A 22,817-nucleotide genomic window follows, 5' to 3' on the forward strand; every position below is an offset into this window, starting at 1 on the left:
CACATAATTATCCACAGAGAAACTTACACCCATATGTTAACGCCCATAAATTATTGTGCGGATTTCTTTTATACCTTATTTTCAGTTTCTGGGAAGGATACATCACTGGGTACTTAATATAGTAATTGCTTCAGAGCGTGTAAGCTGCCCATGCCTGCAGTAAAATGTTCAGGAGGCAGAGTGGTGCTGGCAGTGTCATCTGAAAGCTCAGTAAGCCAAAGTCTAGCTGTGCTCAGGGTGTGATGCAAGATTATGATGCACCTCTTTAATTTCACAAGAGATTTCTTATAAAGACAGGAATTAAAAAATGAGATGGGGATGAACAAATTTGTGTTAGGCTAAGTGTGAGAAAAAACCCTTTGTAGCAGGGAAAAAGTTCTTTATAGTACAAGGCAGAGAGCCTGATCTGAAATTCCAAGCTAGGATAGTAATATCTTAGATATCCTGATACCCTGAGTTGCCTACCATATGTGTCACATATCTGACACTTCTTCATTTAGACTGGAGATACCAGATTATAAATCTAATCTTCTGAATTTTCTCATAATCCTTACAAATTCAGCTTGAATGCAGTGAAAAAAGTTGTGTTTGAACCAAGAAATCAGTTGTAGCACTTTCAGATCTTGGATTCAGACAGCATAATATAACTTTTTAATGCAGACCCATTGTATGCTTATCTTTATGTTTTTTAAATGATTTATCCTGCTATTGAGAGAATGCTATTCTGTGCATATATGAAATGTTCATTTTACTAGAACTGTTAGGTACGAAACATTAGGACTTGAAAAATATATCTTGCTTTTTATAAAGACCTGTACATTTTTACTCAAGTTATTTTAGTAAGTTCTTTTGATTTTATTTTTTTTCATTTGTGTTTGCTTGACATTTCTACACAAAGTATCTGCTGACTATTCTGGTTCTCTGTAAGAGGGGTAAAAGTAAGGAACATTCTTTGATCACTTTGCAGCCTGGGAACTGCAAACTGATTTTCAAATATTCAGAGCTTACAGGAGCCGAGCATAGTATTTAATGTTGCATGCTGAAGTGCTGGCAATTGCTGCAAGTGGTTCACTGTAGTACAGTAGTTATCAGCATTGCTTCACTTATTAACCATAGAAATGTTGCATGCAAATTAGCCAGAGAGTTGTGCATCATAATACAGTAATCAAAAAATCTCTCTTCACATGTATTAATGCCTGCAAATTTATCACATTTTAGCACTGTACAGTTTCTCCATTACATTGCAAAACCTGCCAAAAGCTCACTAAAAGCTGTGTCACCGAGTGTTTTCTTTTTGTTGCTTTCTTATGACTTTCTAAAGTGTGAGAGTATTTAGCTCCAGGGCACTTTTGTGTTTGCCTTTTTCCAGGGTTGTTTTTTGGGCTAATGTTCTGTCAGCCAAATATCACTATTTCTCTTACTATAGCGCAGTTTAAAAATGTATTTTTGCACTAGTAGAAACATGGTAAGCATCACTGTCCTCCACTTCAGCACAATTTCAGGAACTCTTCCTTCCCTGCTCTGAAAGCTGCTCCATTTCACATCCTGACCTTGTAAATCCTAGGCACAGTGCAAGGAAAAAATCTTATCTTTCAATCTCTTGCTTTCTAACTATACCAAATATTTTTTTCAGGAAAGTCAAGGTGAGAATGAAGGAACCAAAAATTTTGCACAGAACATTTTGCAAAGAAAGAAACACTTCACAGCAGATAGGGACAATTTGTGCAGTTGTATTCCCATACACTCACCAACCTGCCAAAAGATGGGAAGAAACAGAGAAATGGGAGCAAAAGTAGTTTGCAGGAGAAAGGAAGAGGAGAGAACAAGACAACTGAAGGTAAGCAAGAGAGGGGAAGCAAGGGAAGAGCAGAAGGAACATTATAATGGTCAACACCAAGGGAGTCAGAGACCTTGAGTGTGGTGACAGAGAAACTTTTGGAGTTAGCTGTGCAAAAATCCAGATAACAGGATGTTTCATTTACTGTGATAGTTACTTAATATTTACCCATTTTACAGATACAGTCTCCATAGGCTACCACACAGAGATAAAAGCAAAAGGCATAAACTGAAGTGACTTAGCCAAGTGGTAAAAAAACACAGCATAAACCAACACCCAAGAAAGTCATTACCTCTCTGTTTCCAAACCTACAAGAGGTGGAGTAAGGTAAAGTCAAATGAATTAAACAGGTAAAAGTAGGAGGGAGAAATGCATGAGCTAGGCTAACCAGTTTGAACCATACATATTTGAACAACATACTAAACCATTTTTTAAAAAGAAGAAAGCTACTATTAAGGTTTAAAGTGTATGTACAAGTAGAATGAAAACAAGAGATGCAAAACATTCACAAGAGTAACTGTAGATCATTTCATTACAGCTGGTGACACTAAAGTGAGCTGCATTCATTCTTGTAGCATTGAGAGTACTCCAGGCAAAAAGAAGTAAATACAAATACAAAAGAAAGCAAAAAGAACATACATAGGGATTAGCCAACTGATGCCTTTAACACTTTGCTCCTGGGATCATCATTGTTATGGGTATTTTGTACGACATAAGGCTTTTTATTGTCAGGTTAAAAATCAAGCTTTGCTTAGAAACCTCCCCAGTTTTATGTTTTTTTCAGTTTCATCTCTGATCCTGCTTTGCTGTCCTGCACTAAACAAACCCTCACTGGTCTAATATAATAGTTTCTCGCAGCACTGAATCAAAATCAGCAATCATTCCTGGGTATTACTTACTGTCACTTGGCTCATGGCGGCTGTTTTGTCACCTCCTGGTCTCGGATCCCACAGAGGAATGATGGCAGTATAGAAGCTGAAGCTCTATAAAAAGTGTCATCTTAATATCAGAGGAGGAGCTAGGCATAAGGGGTTGGCTTTACAAATGTAAATATTTCATAATTTATTTAGCAACCTAGCTTTTCTTTTTCCCCCAGGCAAAAACTTTAATAAAGGAATGGGTCTACTGCAACAAAGGAAACAACAGCAAAAAACCAGAGACAAGGACACATCCTAACCCTATTAATATCAGCAGGAATTTGCCTTCATCTTCAGTGGGAACAGATCTTCAAAGACACAGGAATCACCCATAAAACCTGAAGGGTGAAATCTGCACCTTCCACAGTCTCTGACACAAACTGTGTTTGAGAGTGAGGGTGGTCCCAACACGATGAACGTGTCCCCAGCAGGAGCTGCATGACCTTGGCCTGACCATGACCTTGTCCCTGGCACTGGCAGGGTGGTGTGAGGACAGACCTCAGAAAGGCCTCATGCCTTGACAGAAGAACCTCTCTGAGTCACATGAGCTGGGCACAGATGAACCTCCTGTCTCTCTTTGCTCATGGCTGCACTTTCAGTGCCCAAACTGGGAAGAAGTGATATCCCCACCTTTACGGGTCCATTTTTTTACATCTCAGTAGCTTAAGATATTCTTTCAAAGCCTGTCTCTTGCAGAATGAAAGCTCTGTCTTCTCAGTTCTGATTTGTGTTGTTACAGCTGAAGAAGATGAGAGATGTGGATATAAAGAATAGTTTCTTCTCTAGTAAGATTTGAGATCTCACTTGAAGACTAAGAACATATTTTAGGTGGACACAGCCTGCTAAATGCTGGGAATGTGGGAAAACTGGGATGAGGGAACTCATTCCTGGACATCTCTGCAGATCTTGTTTTGGTACTCACACTACACAGCAAATAAAAATTCAAAGAGCAGAGGTACTAACAGCAGAATTAGTTTTCCTGTCCTTCCTTTGGATGCTTCCTTCCTTGTGCTTCTTCCATTCCTGGGGATGCATAACATGACATGGTATCAAGTCGCTGAATGAAAATTTTTATAATGTACAACCTGGAGAGGTTGCTACACTCTTCATGACTTTATTTGCTCCTCATAGTCCTATTTTAGCTCTGTGAGAAAAAGTCCCCCTCTGTCCTTCATTATTTACTGGTCACCAAAATAAGTCTGACAACATAGACTCTTTCAAACAAACCAAGTTCCAAGGAAAGTAAGAAAACATTCCATGGGAGTGTGTACCCTAAGGCCTCTGCATTGATTTCTAATGATATTTCATATATTTCCTATGGTGTCTGCAGCCCCAGCCCATTGCAGCCATATCAGGAAATCAATGGCAAGCACCTTCAGAAAAACCCCTTTAAAAGAGCTGTGTTTAACATATGTTTGTATGTCTGTGTTCTATACAGCGATGATTTTCCATCACTGGGTGTAAAGAGTTCCACAGGCAACCTTTAATAAAGCCACAAATATGACTACAAATTACCAGTTCATGCATGTTTTCCATACATTACATTTTTTAATGAATCTTAAGCCTCTCCTGGAAAACTCTAAGAATATTTCAAAACCTATGCATTTTACAAGTCAGACCCACATTGTGTGTCAAAATATGCAGCTGGGGTTTTTGGAAAGAGCAAGCACTGCTCAGGACCCTGCAGGTACAGAGAACTTGGGATTTCAATACTTTTTTGTAGTAAAATGTAGTATTTCTTTAAGGCTAACTTCTTTTGGTTTTCAGTGCCCTTATTATTAACAACCAGCACGTATATAATCAGTCTAAGAAAGGAGGAGTGGAGTGTGTGGTTTGGCTGCTTTGAAAATCATATAATAATGCTACTTGAGTCTGTGGTTTTAGCCTGTAGCCCAACTGAAATGACTGTCAGCTAGACAGACAGTACAGGAAAGGTGAAACACTGTATTTCAGATAAGAAACTAATCTGTATTTCACGGTCTCCATCTTCTCTGGAAATATGAATCCAGTGCTTTGTGGGACGAGTGGCACTGCAAAACACAACACTGCTGAGCACAACTGGTCTGATTGGCTTAGTTAGACCAGTGTGGTAAAGGCAAAGTGAAACTGAGCAGCTTTGTGGCCCTTACCACTTCTGCCATAAACAAGGTGTCTTTCCTAAGCAAGGGAAGTTTCAAGGGCTCGCAGCATTTGAAATGTTTACTTTAAATGTACTACTGCATAAAGCATTACAATAAGATGAACAGAGTAAAAATTAGAAGAGCCAAACTCTAAACAAATTTATGAGTGCTCTGTACAAATTAATACATATTTGTGTAAAGTATGCAGGAGAAGAGAAATATGTTTCCTCTAAGAGGATGTGGGTGTGGCTACTGAAGTGTACCAAGGAGATTAAAAAAATCCTGTTGCTGTGTTGTGTTTGAAGTAATAATTAGAGTCTCACATCAAGTTTGAATGATAACTATTATTTCTTCACACAGATTTTCTAAGCTTGAGAGACCAGTTTTCAAAAGCTCTCTAGCAAAGCTATTATCTTACCAGCATTACTTTGTCAGAAGAAGCCGTAAAAGTTTCATCAGAAGCACTGAGGGTGAGTCTGAATTTTTCAGAATCTTCTCAGGAATTGCCTTAAAAAATGAAAGTCAGCCTTTCTGACAGTAATCTTTCATAAATACAGATGAAAATTATGCAATTGGCAAATTCGCTACAGCCTTGGAAATTGGACCTAATACATTCAAAGGCACAAGCCTTTAAAGTGTTTCATACTTAGCCAATATTCTCAATTAGAATACACGCTTTTGCTCTTAAAAAAAGATTGACATTTTAGGTAGCGGCTGTTAAAAGTTCTTGGAAAAGCAAGAAGTATTTAAAGGTCAGAAGGTTCAGGAAGCTAGCACCAAAACATGGCACAACAAAAAAAGTGAAGAGGGTTATCTTCTGCAGCTTGCTTTTTGAAATGAGAAAAATGGAAACAATTTATGAGTGCAAACAGGAAGGGAACAGCACTTTCCAAAGAGTTTTGAACTGCAGAGTTGTGGAGTGCCTGCTTCTTCCTAAGGCAGAATAATACGTAGAAACTCAACCAGTAGGTGAGGGTATGGCACTGACATCTCACCTGAAACAGCAGAGGTACCCCCTTCAATTTCTGCCAACAGGCTTGAGGGAATGAAAGATCTTGAGCCCAAAGAAAAGGAAATCATAGTGTCCCCCAAAGGATGGAGTGCTTCCTGATGAGAAGGTGCTAAGGACATGCTGCTCTCCATGCAAAGCTGAAGGGGTGCCCAGAGAAACAACAGCATGTCCAATGGATGTGGTTAATCCTTGTCAGGGTAGCAGGCTGTTCCCAGGACTACTGAGCAAAATAACAGCTGAAAGAACAAGGGAGAACAAAATTTTTTAAAATGTCAGCCTCAGCCCAGATAAAAACTTGGAAAATTATACATGTGGTTGTAAAAAAAAAAAAGCCAAACATCTGGAATGACATGCTAAAAATCCTCAACAAAGACCTGTAAAGAGACTGCTCTGAGCAGTCTCTTAAGCTCTTAAGTCTCTAACTTAAGCTTTAAAAAAGGTACAACAGAATTTGGTCTTGATAAGTAACTTGTGTGGAGGATCAGGATCTAGAGCAGCTTTGTTGGGATTTCCAGCAATGCCATCACTCCATCTCTAAGTGACTTTGAGGTTGGCATCCTATCAACAGTATCAACACTGCAGGTTGTGTAACAAGCTAATGATGCAACACTTAAGGATGAAGGTGGAGGTGCTGGTAGGATGACAAAGTCCCACCACACATATACAGTAAGAACCAACTGAGACTACGTGAGGCTGCAGTCAAACACGGAATATTAAAAATACTGTTTATTAAAAACACAGACCCAACTAAACTGAATTTATATAAACTATCTAATTAACAGATTAGAAAGCCTGATATGACCTGTGTGATCTTCTAGTCTGACTTCTGGCATAATGGAGAGTAGATTTTCCTGAACTCATCCCTGTGGAAACTAGATCGTATCATCTTAAGGAGAACACATATATCTTGATATAAATATTAAGAGAAAATTTACCATAATTCTTGGTAACCCTCTCAATGGTTAATTATGGGTAGCTATTAATTAAGACTGTAGGTCTTGGATCTTTTTCTTCCTGAGCTAAGGCATGGATTTTTAAATGAATATTTACACCATAGAATGGTACATAAAGGGCCCCCATTAACTTTCTCTTTGATAAGCTAAATAGGTGGAACTCCTTCAGCCCCACATTAGAAGGAGAGTATCCTTTAATCATGTCACATCCCTTTTCTATTAAATCCTTGTAATTTTTCATTACTTGTTTGAATTTAGGACCCAGATCCCACGCAACATGCCACGTTTCCTTGCATTGTATCAGACACAGATGAAGTATAAACCTCTTTATCCTTTCTCAATACTTACTTGTTTGGGCAATCCAGAGTTACTTTCCATATTCTGGTCACCATGTCAGAGAAGTAGCAATTGTGATCTGATGGAATTCCTTTTCAGTGACTTTGCTTCCCAGCAGAGGACTTCCTATGATATTTACTGGGCACTCGTTCTTGCTGAAATATATATTCTGCTTCTTTAATTGTATAAGGCAAAAATGCTTTCACAGTGATTTTGTAAGAGAATCAGGTTCAAAGGGATGTATCAGAGGTTACCACTATTTGTGCAGAAGGAGACTGAGGACAGGCAGATCTCCTGAATCTCATACTGGCACTACAGTACTGCCCATTTCCATGTGAGGCTGAATAACAGAGGCCATGGCCAGATGCATTGTCAGTTGATGGATACAATCCTGGGATCAGAGTGAATGCTGCCATTTCTTTCCAGATATATCTAAAAGTCACCTGGTGAAATAAAAAAAACAGGGTTTGAACCACTGAGCATAACTCTCTTCTGCCAAAGATAATCATGCCGTGCCTTCTCTTTCATAAATAATACCATGCAAGTTTAGGAAATAAACTGTTTTTCCAAACGGGAGGAAAATATGATTAGTTTGGAAATACAGACAAAGGACATATTTTTTTAGCTAGTTCTTGCTTGTCAATTCATATGTAAATTTTACTGAAACATGCTTTAAACTCTGTCCTGTGTCTCCTACTGCAGAGAACAGAGATTGTCCCCAGAATCAATCTGCATTGGGTAAAGCATCAAACTTGTTGAGCCATGCAGACCAAGCAGAAGAGATCCTGTGACAAAAGGTCCAATGTAAGACCAGATTTCATGGTGAGCTTAATTTCCTTCTTCAGTCAAACCCTGTGCACCAGTCAGGATTGGCTCTGACAAGCTTCCACTGTAAATGATACAAAAGAGGCTGAAATCTAGGCCACAGCTAGAAATAATTCTTAGGAAGCTCTCTGGATTTCCTGGAGGGCAGGGTGTGGCTTTGTGTGTGGGAGGTAAACGCCGGTGTTTTTCTGTTACCAGTAATTATGTGCAGCTTGAGTTTCAGTAATAAGAGCTACATTTGCATGATGGAAAAAAAGAGTTTATCTGACACTGGGATTATATGTTACAAGGTAAATGTACATTGCTTACATTGCTTGTTATCCTCATTATTTTGTGATTAGCACTTTTAAATGTCCAAAAGCATGCTCATATTTTATCAACACATAAGAAAAAAATACAGTTACTGAGAGTTTGTAACAAAAAAGAGAAAGAAATCTTGTAACCCTTCATATTAGCCCACAAGTTTGTCTGACATTTTGGAACTACTTCTTGCTCTAGCATTTGATTTATTAGCTTCAGTAATTTTGCTTTTGATGTTTTTTATTGCTTATGGTCACTGCCAAATACAGAATATGCTTTCCAGAAAGTTATCCTGAGGTGAACACCCAACATTGAAATACCAGTCTTAAAAGATTCGATAAACCAATAAAGAAAGAAAATCTTATCAGGGGAAAGGGGCTTGGTAGCTTCAATTAATGAGATACTGCCATTCTAATGACTATTCATCAAAATATAGGAATACATACAAACAGGGAAAAAACCCAATTTTAATGTATGTAGCCTGTTAAATTATTGTAAAAGTCCATTCATTGCAGTGTCTAACCCCATATAATATGAATATTGTGGAAAATATTCTAAAATTCTTATAGAACATTTGAAAGGGCTTTTTTGTGGGGTTTTTTGTTTGTTTTGTTTTGATATTTTTTTTATTCATTTTGAGGTTTCATAGCCATATGTTTTCAGGCCAGAAGAAAGCACCACAAGTCTCCAGCCTGACCTTTTTGTGGTACAAGTGATAATTAGATTGAGGGATGTGTCCTTTGGAAAAAAATCCACCACCTTGGTTAAAAGATTTCATGTGAAAAAGAATACTTCACAGGCCTATCTATCATTTTTTTCCCAAGGGCCTGGGGTTTTCTGTTTGTTTTTATTTTGTTTTTTAATCAAAAGATATCTCTTGACTCAGTTTTCAAACATTGCTTCTTTTAAAAGATTTATCTGCTAAATTGAAGATTTCTATGATTATTCTCTTTATGTAATTCCGGGTGAGTTAGTTACTCCCAGATTCATTTATGGGCTAAAGAGATGAAGTGTTTTAAGTTACTTCTTTAGAAAGGGTTTCTAGATCCCAAAGCAACCACGTAGTTTCTCAGTTTTTGTCTCAGTATCAGGGCAAGACCTACTGTTCCACCAGCAAAATCCCTATTGCTACAGTGCTCCTCACATTTTTTCACAAGAATAGCATTCCTGTGTGCATTTCTGTGTCATTTTCATGATGCAGCCCTCCCTCATGTAACTGCATTGCATTTTTCTTTCCTAGCAATATTAGCCTGCACTTAACTATACTAAAATGCACATTGTTCAAGTTAGCTCACCTTACTAAAGATTCTGGGAGGATTGTGGACTAATTTCTTATCATGTATCACTTTACAGCTTCTGTTTCTTAGGCAAGTATTATGTTACAAATTTGTAAAATAACTAGTATCTATAACTAGCTATTTATAAATACCTCTCTCTTACTAATAATGCCAAGTAAACAATGATCCTGACTATTTTTCTCGACTTAAAATACAAAGTATTTACTAGTAGCCAAGTGTAATACAGCCAGACACAGAAATGGATTAAAATAGAGAAATATTTAAGCAATATTTTGCTTATTCTCAATAAAACGTGTGTTGATACCATGGAGTTAAGAGCAATCTTCCAGGGGAAGGGAACAATAGTGTCACTTGACACCTTTTACTGTGTAACAAAATAATTCCCTTATTTCTGAAGTAGCCCCTACAGATTATGTTGCGATAATTTTGAACAGCAAGAAAATTCTTCCCTATTTGTAAGCAAACTGCATGCGGAAAAACAAGTGAAATTATTTGCCATATCAAGTTCTATTTATTTCAGAAAAATTATGCTACTACTTCACAAACATGCCTTGATATAAAATAACAGGAATTTAATTTTAAAAATGAAAACACAAGGTAGCATATTCTGAAAATATTTGCCTAGAAATGAGTCATACTCTAATCTTGGATAAACTCCTTCCTCCATACATGAAGGAGTGTTTTATTAAGGTAGCCCAAGCTATGTGTAATTGCACCAGCAGAAAGATCCAAGCATCACTTTCTACAAAAGGAACCACACCTCCCAAGAAACACAAGTTTTTCTACATACCCACAAGGTTGATGAAATGTTGCCATTGACTATCTTCCCTTTTACAGGATAATTCTTTAGAAAAGGGTAGGGATCTCCAGAAGCAGCACAGTGAATTCAGCAAAATACCAGGTTGGAAACAGTAGATGCTTCTTCAGTACTTTGCCATGGGTGACTATTGGATAAACTTCTCAAAAAGTATAAATGTGCCAAAATGCAATTTTATTGTCCATAGAATTTGTATTTGGGGAAGTATTCCAGTTTTCTATGCTAGACACTTGAAACACTAGCAACCTCCAATATCCTTTTTTTTTTTTCTTTTCCCCAGCTAATATACAATTAATGCATTATCTAGTTGTTATAATCTACTAACCAGAAGTGCTGACACACTTGTAGTAAATCAAATACCCAGTACTAGCCAGGCCAATCTGTCCAGATTAAGATAATGGCCATCTATGCCATCTTGATAAGTCCTGTGGGAAGAAATTATAATGTTGGTTATAATCACGTTTACTACTGTGTTGACATCCATACATAAAGTCATTTTTTCAAACTCAAATGAGTTGAAAACTGGACACTCGTATGCAACAGACTATGGAATTTCTGTAATTTTTTGAATAATGCATTTACAAGGATTTTTGCAAGAATTCCTTCTAAAATGCCTTCTTTGTAAAATCCTTTCCTTTGCTTAATTCTTCCTTAGATTATGTAAATCTTGCTCAGTCAGGCTTCCAAAAGCTCTGCTTCTTTTTCTTTGCACATGCACATAAACACCCTTCTGAGACATTTGACAGTGACCATTTGGACACTTTGCACAATGTTTCAGCAAGAAGGTTGCACTATGAGCTGCTGCGGCTTCTAGAGGGGAAAGCGGGAGAGCTACAGGTATGTCAGCCTCACCTCTGTGCCTAGGATGAGTCTGGAGCAAATACTGCTGGATCACATTTCCTAGCACTCGAGGGACATGAAGGTGACTGAGAACAGATGGTGCAATGTGGCTTTTCCAAGGGCAGACCTTTGATGGGAAGACTGGCTCAACTGAGGAGGAAGAGCAGTGCTTGCTTTTTACCTTGACTTTAGGAAGGCCTTCAGCATAGACTCCCACAGTATCCGTACAGTCAAATGGGTGAAATACAGAGTGGAAAAATGTATTTCCACTCTGGAAATGATGAGCTGGGCTGTGTAGTGAAACAGGTGTAGATCAGCAATGCTAACTCCACAGAAAAAGGAGTCAGGTTACTAATGGTGCTCCTTAAGGACCCATACAGGGGCCAAAACTCTTAATGTCCTTTTAAATGGCATTCTCAGCATGTTCAGATGTGGGCAGGGGTGTCAATACTTGGGAAGATAAAGCTGCTATTCAGAGGGGTCTTTGTTATTTTTTACCATTGTTTGCTTTCTTAAACCTAGGACTTTTTACAGAAAATCATGAAGATTGTAAAGAAACTTTACAAAGTAAGAGCACTACAGAATGAAAACAAAATTCATTTGGTCTTGTTACTTGTCCATAGTACACCAAACATTTTTAGACACACAATATGCATTCCTCATTCGCTGGGTGATTCGCTGGAATCTGGTATCTAAAATGATCCTCAGCATGCAGATATTAATTGTGAATCTAATTGAATATAGTTTTGGTTTGAATGCATGGTGATAGATATTTTTAACATGACCTTTAGGTGTCTTACACTGGGCATTCTAAATGTATTTGATAAATTTTGTTTTGACAGACTTAATTTTCCCATCTGTATAATGGACATTAGGTCTTCTTTCCAACAAGCATCTTAATGTTTGTACGCAGCTCATGTACTGTAAAGAAGAGCAACCCAGAAAAGCATATGAAAATAATATTTTTTTGGTGTTGTATTATGGGATGAGGGCAGGGCATTGAGAGGATATAGTAAGATCTAGTGTTCATCCTGAAATACTAAATAATACCCAACTTTTTTGGGCGCATAATACCCATTTTATCCATTAGAGATTGCCCTGGGTGACTGAAAACACTGAAACTAAAAGACTGCAGACAAGATCCACTAAGGAATGCAAGCCTCTAAGCCTCAAACAGATGATCCTGAAAAACTACCCACGGAGTTCCTGCACAGGCACTTGGTAATTTAATGTTGCTCCCCTATGAAATGCACCTCTGGAGAAACAGCTCTGGGTATGCCTGAGTCTGGGAACAATGTGGAAAGAGCTAAGCAGTTTAGCATTTATTTTGTGCTTATGCTTAGCTGGGTAAACAAGAGACTATTCTACAGTGGAGGCCCAGATGGCTTGGTACAATAATACATACCAAGCACCACTGGCTTGGGCTCTATACAAAACACAATTGCAGGCTTTCTCTCAGAAAATGATGGTATAGATGTCCATCTTTCATAGGACAGCATGCTGTGGTGGACCCATGCCCAACTTTTTCCTCAGCTGAAGAGAGGTGGGCTCAAAGACAAATTCTCCTCCCACAGCAGCATCTTCCACCACTCTGACTATTCCACCCTGGTGAGACCACATTGTCCATTCTTCACTGTGCAAAAAGAGAATCAGGCCAGGAGTAGGAGGAACCAGATTCTTCAGCCCAGAGATGAGAGTATACACAGAGAAACTGAAGCTGTTTACAATCCACTCTCTATAACTTGCTTTTTGCTGTGTAACTTTTAAAGTAAACTACAGGGAGAATACTGGGACTTGGCCAGTAGTCAAATCTTGTTTCCTTTCAGAAGGAGAGTGCCCCAGCCTAGCTATTTGATTCAGCATTTTCTGGATCTTACTCAACGAACACAGCAGTAGCTTCGGCTGGAAGATTGATGACAGTTCTCTCATCAGAAAAACCTGCAGGCTTGTGGTTTCACTGTTCCATTGACAGATAAGATGATAATCTCCAGAGGCTGGAAAGTCCTGTCTTCTGTATCCTTCTTTAACTTTTCAACTACCAGTTAAGCAAAACCACTAACACTGACTTTGCTACACATTCCATGGTGTTAGGCAGCCCCTGGGAACACCTACCAGAGAGAAGCTGCGAGCCTGAGGGACCTGCTAAGGGTTCAGATGTGATCAAAACTGCTCCACAGTCTCAAGGCTGAGGTGCTTACAGGCATAACAAAACCAGACCTTTGGGGTACCACTTCATTATCTACACAGCACTGTGAAGGAGAACCAGCTGTGACTGCAAGAATAAGAGTGTGGCCGCCTTAGTTCAGGATTCTGCTGCTGCCAGGCCCCAGCTCCTGCTCCTGTTCCCCTTCTTCATCACCACCAGAGTGTACAGAGAGCCTAAGGATCCTGCTGAAGGTTTTGAAATGTGGACCTCAACACACTTAACCCTTGAGGGAACCTTGAGTGGCCTCACGTCTTACTGTTTCGTTGTGATCTCATGTTGCTTGTATTTCCCTTCTCCTCATCAATTTTAGATCCACAGCAGTACTGATTCTAGCTGTGGAATATGGGGAATTTTGTCCTACAGAAAAATCAGTCACCCCTCCCTTGAGCTCTATTCTGCTAACACACCAAGAATCCTTAGACCAGAGACATTGCAAACTGTGCTCAGAATCTTGTGATCTTCAAATTACTATTATCAGCTGGTGGTTATCTCTTCTAACAACAACCAGAAGGAATTCTGGCTTACTGATTCAGAGGGGAATTGCTTTGACATGTTGATAAGGTAATGTAACTACAGTCAAAATTAATCCATTAAAAACATATAAAACAGCTCTTTGTTTTTCAAGTGAAAAAGGCAGGCAGGCAGGCATGTATGGCACAGCTCTCTTCCAACACAGACAGTGGTTTGGTTGGTTTGGAGCATGGCATTTTCTGGGGCATTTTGTTCAGTGTAAGGAATGTTGAAGACAAGTAGTATGTGCTCTCAACCTTCAGGTAATGAAATTTAAAAAAAAAATGAAACAGAAAAATAGAAAAATGGTGGTTATTTCATAAAAGCAAACAAACAAAACCCAAACCAACCAAACAAAAAAAACAACAAAAAGGAAAAACAAGAAAACTGCACACCCCTAAAAGAGTTCTCTGATAAATTATTTAATCCTCTTTTCTCACCTCTTTCTATATTTTCTTGCTTAATTTTCTTTCCCTGGATGAATTTTTAATCACAGAATATTTTTTCAACTGTTTGAGTTTTTTTATACAACTAAAAATCACGCTTCACTACCGAGCTGCATTAATTTACGCAGTTTTCCTACAAATTTTCTAAGTACTGACATGGAATGAATGTCTTCATTCATCACTATTCACTAGAGAACTTGCTTGTTGAGAGGTTTTGTGTGTGTGTGTGTGTGTGTGTGTGGAGTGCTGTTTGGGTTTTGGTGGGTTTTTTTCAGTTGTTTTGTTTTGTTTTTAACCAAGCAGCTTCTTCCAAAAAATGGTTTCTTGACAATGCTACTTAAGTTGTAAAATAAGAATATCCTGCTAAAAATGTTATTTGTACAGAACAGAGTTCATAGCTAAAACAAAAAAAAGACCTTGGAACTTCTGTGAAAAAACTAAAGTAATACTATGCACGCATTTATTAGCTGGGCCTTCTATTGAAGTTCTAATTGTACCTTGTCAGTGATCTCTACTTCCTCACTGTGTTTCTGGTGTCTTTTTGTTGTCCCTCCCCTGCCCTAGGAAGTTCTTGTATTATTGTGTATCATTATTTTGTTCCTGTGAGTCCTTGGGGAAAAGGTATTTGAATAATATTAGGAGGTTGTCATCCCTCTTGCTAGGAGGGAGAAAGATAATGTGTTTTTTCCTCATGTAAGTACTCAGTGATCCCAACAAAAACAGCATTGCAAACTGGAACTACAAACAGCACAGAACTCCCTGTATGCTCTGCTAACAGCAGTGATGAAAATCACTGCTAATGACTTTGAGAAATAACCTTGCAATCTCTGACATCTGCATCAGCTCGAGAGATAAAGTTACAGTAAGTGCTTGGTTAACATATTCCCAACAAAATCCACTAAACCTTAATTACCATGGAAACTACTTATCCTTAAGGCAGTAAGGAGAGCTGAAATATTTTCTCTTGACAAAAATGGGAGTGAGGCCAGAAATATATGGGACTGTGCATAATTAGGCCTTTGATCTTTCATTTACATCTGTGTTAAGCAGAAGTAATCTCAGTGAGGCAAGTTGAGTTTCAGAACAAAAATTTTTTATAGGACAGAACAAGGTTTAAGATATTCTCTAGTTCTGGTTATTTCTAGGTATTTTTTCCAATGTCTTCCCATGTTTATGTTAATAGATTTCTTTTTCCCTTTTCTAGCGAGAGAAACATAGTAAGGACAAATAGTATTTGTATATAAAATTAGTAAACATCAAGCTTTGAAAAAATGCTTGGAACAAATGGAACTAATCAGTCCCATTGAGGCTCAGAATTTTGCCGTCTAAGATGAAAAATGCCTCCAGTTTAGACCAGGTTCCCCCATATCCCTGAGTACTCAATTTCTATAAAACACTGTGTAGTCTTTGCTGTGCAGAAACAATTGCACACCTCTAAGCATGAAAACTAGCTCAGGAATAGAAAACTTAATTTCTTAGTTTATGTAAATTGAATTTCTAATTTGCTGTAGGAGTTCTTGTTTTATTTTAACATCAAGTTTTAACAGATTTTAATGGAATAAAAATAACTTTTGGGAACGTTACGATCAAAACCCTTATGGTTCCTAATAAGCAGATGCTGCCCAAAACTTAAGTCCCTGTGAGCAAAAGTCTGAATGTGAAAGTGTGCACATGGGCAGGCACTGCTGGGCCCTGATGTTACTGCGTTGACGTCAGGCCATCAATGTGTCATGTTTGCTCAAATCTGCCCACTTTGACAGCTAACTCGGTTTATAAATTACACTGCAGCAATAATCCCTATGAGATACACTGATTTTATCTCCATTTTATCAGGTTTGCTGTCTGCTGAGCAATGAGCCCAGACATGTCATGGGTCGAGAGAGGTGATTGTGTTCTGTGCTCGAGTATTGTGAGCAGTTTTGGGTGCCACAGTGTAAGAAGAACGTTAAACTATAAGAGAGAGTCCAGAGGAGGCCAGCAAAGGTGGTGAAGGGCCCTGAGGGGAAGCTGTGAGGAGGGGCTGAGGGCACTGGGTCTGTTCAGCCTGGAGGAGACTGAGGGCAGACCTCACTGCAGGTACAGCTTCCTTGGGAGGGGAAGAGGAGCAGCAGGCACTGGTCTCTGCTCTGTGGTGACAGTGACAGGACCCGAGAGAATGGCCTGAAGCTGAGACAGGGCAGGTTTAGATTGAGTATCAGGAGAAGTCTCTTCACCCAGAGGGTGTTTGGGCACTGGAACAGCTCCCCAGGGCAGTGGCCACGAACAATGCTCTCTGGCACACAGTGTCACTCTTGGGGTGCTGCACAGGGCCAGGAGCCGAGCTGGACGATACTCGTGGGTCCCTTCCAACTCGGAATACTCTGTTTCCGTGAGGGAGCACTCTGTGACTCCGCGAGCAACGCCCCTCGCTCCGCACCGCCCCCCGCTCCGCCCCGCCCCGGCCCAGCCGCCCCAGCCCCGTCCCGCGCCTGCGCGGCGCCGCCCGTTGGGGCAGAGGCCAAGGGTGAGGGGCCGGCCCCGCCCCGCGGCTGCCGCGCCATGGCGGGTGAGGGCAGCGGCCCCGTGCCGGGGGATGGTGCCGGCCCGCCCGCCCCGGAGCGGGTGCTCTTCCCACCCACCTTCAGCGTGTCCGAGATCAAGAACAAGCAGCGGCGGCACTTCATGTTCCTTCGCTGGAAGCAGCAGCAGAGGAAGGTGAGGCGGGCGGTTGCCGGGGGAAGGGGGAGGCCCGGGTCTGGCGGGTGTGGCTAACGGAGCGCTGTCCCTCTGCCCGCAGGAGAAGTTGGCCCTCAAGAAGAAGCGGAGGAAGGAGCGAGAGGCCCTCGGAGACAAAGTAAGGGTTCCGGCCGCAGGAGCCGGTGTGGGGCGAGGGGAGCAGGGCACGGGTGGGGGTCCTGCGGCTCTGCCCGGAGCTGGGCCCCTCAGCTTCGTCAGCCAAAGGGTTTCTCCACAGAGTTCAGAGAAGCGGAGCAGTGAATTCAGTGAGCGTGATAAAACACTGCAATAGGCTGCCCAGAGATGCTTCATCCCTGGATGAAGCTGGTTGAAGGCCTCAGAGCACCCTGGTCTGGTCGAAGATGTTCTGCTCACTGCACAGGGGTTGGAACAGACGAGCTTTAAGGGTCCCTTCCAGCCAAACTATTGAATGATTATATGCTCTCTGCTCACTGGCTGTGGGAGCCTTCAGCCTTGTCTAGCAGAGGTATCAAACAGCTGACTTCAGAAACCTTGTTGCTCCTGTGTTAAATGATGCTGTAAACAGACAGGATGAGTTTTAAACTAATGACATAAAACCACTCTTGAAATGTCTCTGATGTGATTGCTGTGGCATTTGTGTTGGTATTATTAGGAATTACACTCTAGTAAGAACTTCTGTATAGATTAAACAATGACAGCTGACCAAACCATGCCCAGACCAGTTATCTGCTGGATTCCAAGCCTAGTTGTGAACAAAGGTTTTGCTTCCTTCCCTGGACTGATGTGGGTTCCTGTATTACAGTAGTTTTACAAGAGACTAAGTTAACATTAAGGGCAATTAGTCATTTAAATTTTAGATAGCAGGGTTAAAAAGTGTTGCAGTTGAAAGCAGAATGCGTTTCTTCCACAGAAGAAACAGAACTGTATTTTGTTTTTGTTTTCAAAAGTGACACTGTTCTAGTGGTGCTTCTCTCCATCTAATGCTCTCTGGTGTCCCAATATCTGTGTATATTTTAATCAAGGTGATGTAGCTTCTTTTTAAAAGTGGCAGCAAATAAATAATGCTTCCAATTCTATGTAGAAATAGAAACAATATTGTGGTAGTATGAATGTGGTATTTGCATTTTATAATGACATCAATATGTTATGTTAATAAACTTTATGTATTTTAGGCACCTCCAAAAGCTGTACCAAAGACTATTGAAAATCAGCGAGTGTATGATGAAACCACTGTAGATCCCAATGATGAAGAGGTAACTGCTTTGATTTCTGCATGTGCTATTAAGTTAGCCATTTTTTTTCTAAGAAGGAACATAAACTGATTGATGAAACTGAACATTCACCACTTTCCTGTTGATCTGCTGATGAATTATTTTTTACACATGATGGGTTTACTAAGAGGTGATGTCATTCTTTCATTATCTCTATTAAATAATTTCTTTTTGCAATATTGATATTGGTAGTAGAAGCTGCCCATGTTCATCATACTAGATTCCTAAAAACATGAAAACCACATGCCTTCGGGTGATTAACTACAGAATAGATCTTGTGAATTAAAATTTAGATCAGATTGAACAGTTGTTCCTCAGTTATTTTGTACATGGTGGATTTAACAAAACTTCTGTTGTTCCAGGTTGCTTTTGATGAAGCAACTGATGAATTTGCACCATACTTTAATAGACAGACAGTTCCCAAAATTCTTATTACAACATCAGACCGGCCTCGTGGGGTATGTATTTTTTACTTGGAAACTAAATGGTTATAAGATACCAAGGTTTTCATCCTATGATTGTTACATTAAAACTGAAAATAATAGCATTCACATGGAATTTTTTTCTGTCATTTTATGTAGTGCCCAGCAATAACCTTGTTTGTGTATTATAATCTGTTGATTTCTGTAGCACTCTTTGTTTCCTCCATAACAAAAACCAACCTTGTGCATGTGTTCTTGTATTGAAATGATCAGCATTGCCTGATCGAAGAGCTTACTGGCATTTGTGAAAACCATAAAAGAAATTGCTTTAAAAAGAAGAAAAAAATACACCTCAAAGAGTTTTTCTGAAAACTCAGACAGGAGCTCATAAAGAAGTAGTTACAATGTATTTTGAGATGCTGTAAACTTTTCCTAAACCAGTGTCCTTTATGAATACCAAATGTGGAGATGATGCTTTTTGCATTTTCCTGCTTTGCTGTGGTGAGGAAGGGGGAAAAGGAAGTCCTTAAAAAAACCCCCAGTGTGCTGCAGTCTTTACTGCAAGTAAATGTTTTTGCACTAACTGAATCAGTTTAATAAAGTTTAATAGCTTATCTTCAGATCTTTATAGAGATACTGGAAGTATTATATGCTCAGGGAGTGTAGCTGGAATGACCAACCCTCTGTTCTCCTAAGAACTGAATTCAGCGCTGAATTCCGCACACATTGCAATTAAACTCCCCTGTTTTGCAGAGAACAGTGAGATTCTGTGAGCAGCTGGCCACTGTTATACCCAACTCACATGTCTACTATCGAAGAGGACTGGCTTTGAAAAGAATCATCCCACAGTGTATTGCAAGGGACTTCACGGATTTAATTGTCATTAATGAAGATCGCAAAATACCAAGTATCCTTTTGTGTATTTATCAGGGAAAGAAAACAGTTCTGTCGTGTGCATTAGAGATCTGCATTATTGTTTTCTTTCTCTTCACAGTACAAATTACAGAGCTAAAAATCACTGTGCCAACTTGAGTGTCTGATGGCTAATGGAACTTGGAATTACTAAAGAACGTGTAGATATATTAGCACTTTTTTGTTGATTGTAATGCATGGATAAGCACTGTTATTATTTCAGTAAATTTAACAGTTTGATTTGATTAATTAACAAGTTTTTCTGACCAGGAAGATCCATTGTTTTTCTGTCTAGATAAAACATTATGAATTCATTCAATGAGAAATACAGGATAATCCTTGTTAGCAATTGAAACAAAATGTAATGGACATCCTTCAGAAAGCTGGTTACCTAGATTGGGAATGTATATTTGAACATACAACAAAACCTTGGGCATAGACTGTGGATCCAAACTTCTGATGTTATGCTCCATTTTGCAGAATATTCCTCTGTAAATTACATGCTCAATTTTACCAGCCTTTTTTTTAACTTGGTGCACAGATGGTCTTGTTTTAAGTCATCTGCCCGATGGTCCAACTGCTCACTTTAGAATGAGTAGTGTGCGTTTGCGTAAAGAAATAAAGGTGAGGACTCAAAAAAAAGTTGAAAAATCGTTTATCAGTTTGTTAATGTAAATACATCCAGTGTATTTCAACTGTCAGAACTGCATTTTGATATGATTCAGCTTGATCTTGTAAATGTGGTTTTTTCGGTAAGCTAACAGGAAGCTAAGGACTGCTATGTTCTACTTCATAAGCAGCATATTTCCATTTTCCATTTCCATGCGTTGTATTTCTTTAACTACCAAGTATTTGGTAGCAGATGATAACCTACACCAGTAGGAAATACCCCATGTCTAGCATACACACAATTGGGTATATAAAATCAGCAGTGTAAAAGGTTTCATTAGATGTAGTTTGTCTTGAATAAAACCTAGTTCTTGTTCCTATATCCCTTTCACCTCTTCTGTAGAATTGCTACCTTAACCCTAAGTAATTTGCAGTAAAATGGGTTTTCTTCTTTGATATAAGTAATCTCTAATTAGTTTTTATTAAAGAAGCCCATATACTCCCAGTCCCATATAACCCTAGGTTGTATGAGTACAGAGGGAATAATCCTATGATAGGTAGATTGCATTATCTGCTGTAACAGCTTCTGCCAAGAATAAAAAATGGTGCAGGAGAAAATGTAAAATTATTTGTGCTTTTACATTGAATTTGTATTGTTGAATGACAGATCCTTGTTACCGGCTGCTCCTTGTTTATGAACTTAGGTTGTGTTTGAAAAAATAACTGGGGCATGTTTTTGGCCCTGTCCTATTTCAAATACTTCTTTGATAATACATTAAAATCCTTTTGCATTCAATCTGTTCTTTGCATTCTTATTACTTTCATTTCAGCGGAAAGGGAAGGAGCCCACAGAACACGTCCCTGAAGTGATCCTGAATAACTTCACAACGCGGCTCGGCCATTCCATCGGCCGCATGTTCGCTGCTCTCTTCCCACACAATCCTCAGTTCATTGGAAGACAAGTAGCTACATTTCACAACCAGAGAGACTACATCTTTTTCAGATTCCACAGGTGGTGTTTTACACAAAACTTATTTACAAGTAAGAGAGAATACTCTTGTAACTTAATTCCTAATTTTAATTCTTTTCTTCCCCAAGATATATCTTCAAGAGCGAAAAGAAAGTGGGAATTCAAGAACTTGGGCCACGTTTTACATTAAAGCTGAGGTCACTTCAAAAAGGAACCTTTGATTCCAAATTTGGAGAGTATGAGTGGATTCATAAGGTATGTCTTAGTAATGATAATAGTCCTGCTTGGGGAGGCTAAATCCAACATTAAATGTAACCAAAAATCTTACCTTAGAAAAGTGCTATAAATGCAGTTCTGAGTGTGAAAGTGTTTAATTGAAGTATTTAGAGGTATATTGTGAGAAACATGCAAAGCAGAAACATTCTGCTGTAATTCAAGTAAAAAATAAAAATAGCAAGGATGATGAATGTCAATATACCATAACTACTTATCCGCAACTCCATATGTACCATAACTACATTTCACTCTCTGCCCTGCTATAAAAGGGAGTGGTCATCTTTGTTTATGCTTCATCCTGTTGCATGAAGTTCTTGGTAAACAACTTTTCTTTTAAATTTCAGCGTCGAGAAATGGACAGAAGTAGAAGAAAATTCCACTTATAAATGAAATCTGTCAATTGCTGGTGACCAGGAATGCAGCAGCTGCTTTGAAGTACAGATAATGTTGGACTCCTAACCAGTGATAATGATAACAGGCCAGCAACAAACATTAAAACTTTCTACAGCAGCAGATCAAGTAGGATGTGCCTTTCTTTCTATTTGTAGCCAACGTGACAAGGACGGTGACTTTTTCCAGTTTAGCAGGAGAAACTATAGCCATGTTTGAGCAACTTATCATTTATCTATCACTAAGGATCTGCTATGCTGTAGAAACAGATTATGCTTCACAACACTGAAGACAGCAAATATGTTGGTTAAAGAAATTTTTTAAAATAAAGCATTTCTAGTTTTACAGTTCTGTTTTATTTTTTCTGTTAACCCAGACATCTTCAGTTAATCAGGTAAGAGATAAATATTTAAAACTAATTTCTAACTTACAGTACACTGTTCCCTGACATTAGGGGGGGTTTTCCAAAAAGGTTCTCCTATCCAGAGAACATGGAGAAGGCACTGTGCAATCTATGAAATCCATGTTACTTTATTTCATTAGCATTTTGCATAAAATAGGCATGTCGTTGAAGTTAACAAAAACAATATGCATAACTCCTACAGGTATCTCTTCTTAAATGTCACATTGACAAGAGGTCTTTTTACCCAAAGCAGTTGAAAAGAAACAAAGATGGGAAAGAATTCGCAAAACCCCCTTACAGGAAGTACATGAAGTTACCATCTAAAAATGCTGCTCAGTGACTATATAAGGTCTCTGAGCAGGGTTTTCCCCATTAAAATTTTAAAATGCTGCTTCAGCCTCACAGCAACACTCAAATTAGTTTTATCTGCACACAAACTACTGTTTTTCC

The 22,817-nt window shown here is 39.1% G+C and overlaps 1 protein-coding gene across 1 annotated transcript; it reads left to right on the forward strand.

Moving 5' to 3' along the window:
* The first annotated feature begins 16,928 nt into the window (after positions 1–16,928).
* On the forward strand, positions 16,929–22,311 carry RPF1 (ribosome production factor 1 homolog). The gene is made up of 9 exons (XM_033067883.1): positions 16,929–17,111; positions 17,194–17,250; positions 18,287–18,367; positions 18,748–18,843; positions 19,561–19,714; positions 20,261–20,343; positions 21,159–21,340; positions 21,427–21,553; positions 21,919–22,311. Exons 1-9 carry the CDS (start codon positions 16,956–16,958, stop codon positions 21,958–21,960), a joined length of 978 nt encoding a protein of 325 aa, XP_032923774.1. The 5' UTR covers positions 16,929–16,955; the 3' UTR covers positions 21,961–22,311.
* The last annotated feature ends 506 nt before the right edge of the window (positions 22,312–22,817 follow it).

The sequence above is a fragment of the Catharus ustulatus genome, chromosome 9 (genome assembly GCF_009819885.2).
Source record: "Catharus ustulatus isolate bCatUst1 chromosome 9, bCatUst1.pri.v2, whole genome shotgun sequence".
In the NCBI taxonomy this organism is placed as follows: Eukaryota; Metazoa; Chordata; class Aves; order Passeriformes; family Turdidae; genus Catharus; species Catharus ustulatus.

What these genes read in the sequence shown, in the direction of transcription:
- RPF1 (XM_033067883.1), top strand. Translation starts at nt 16,956, where the DNA reads ATGGCGGGTGAGGGCAGCGGCCCCGTGCCGGGGGATGGTGCCGGCCCG. An exon ending in TGAAGATCGCAAAATACCAA is followed by an intron (nt 19,715 to 20,260) that starts GTATCCTTTTGT and finishes CTTGGTGCACAG; the next exon opens with ATGGTCTTGTTTTAAGTCAT. An exon ending in ATCTTTTTCAGATTCCACAG is followed by an intron (nt 21,341 to 21,426) that starts GTGGTGTTTTAC and finishes TTCTTCCCCAAG; the next exon opens with ATATATCTTCAAGAGCGAAA.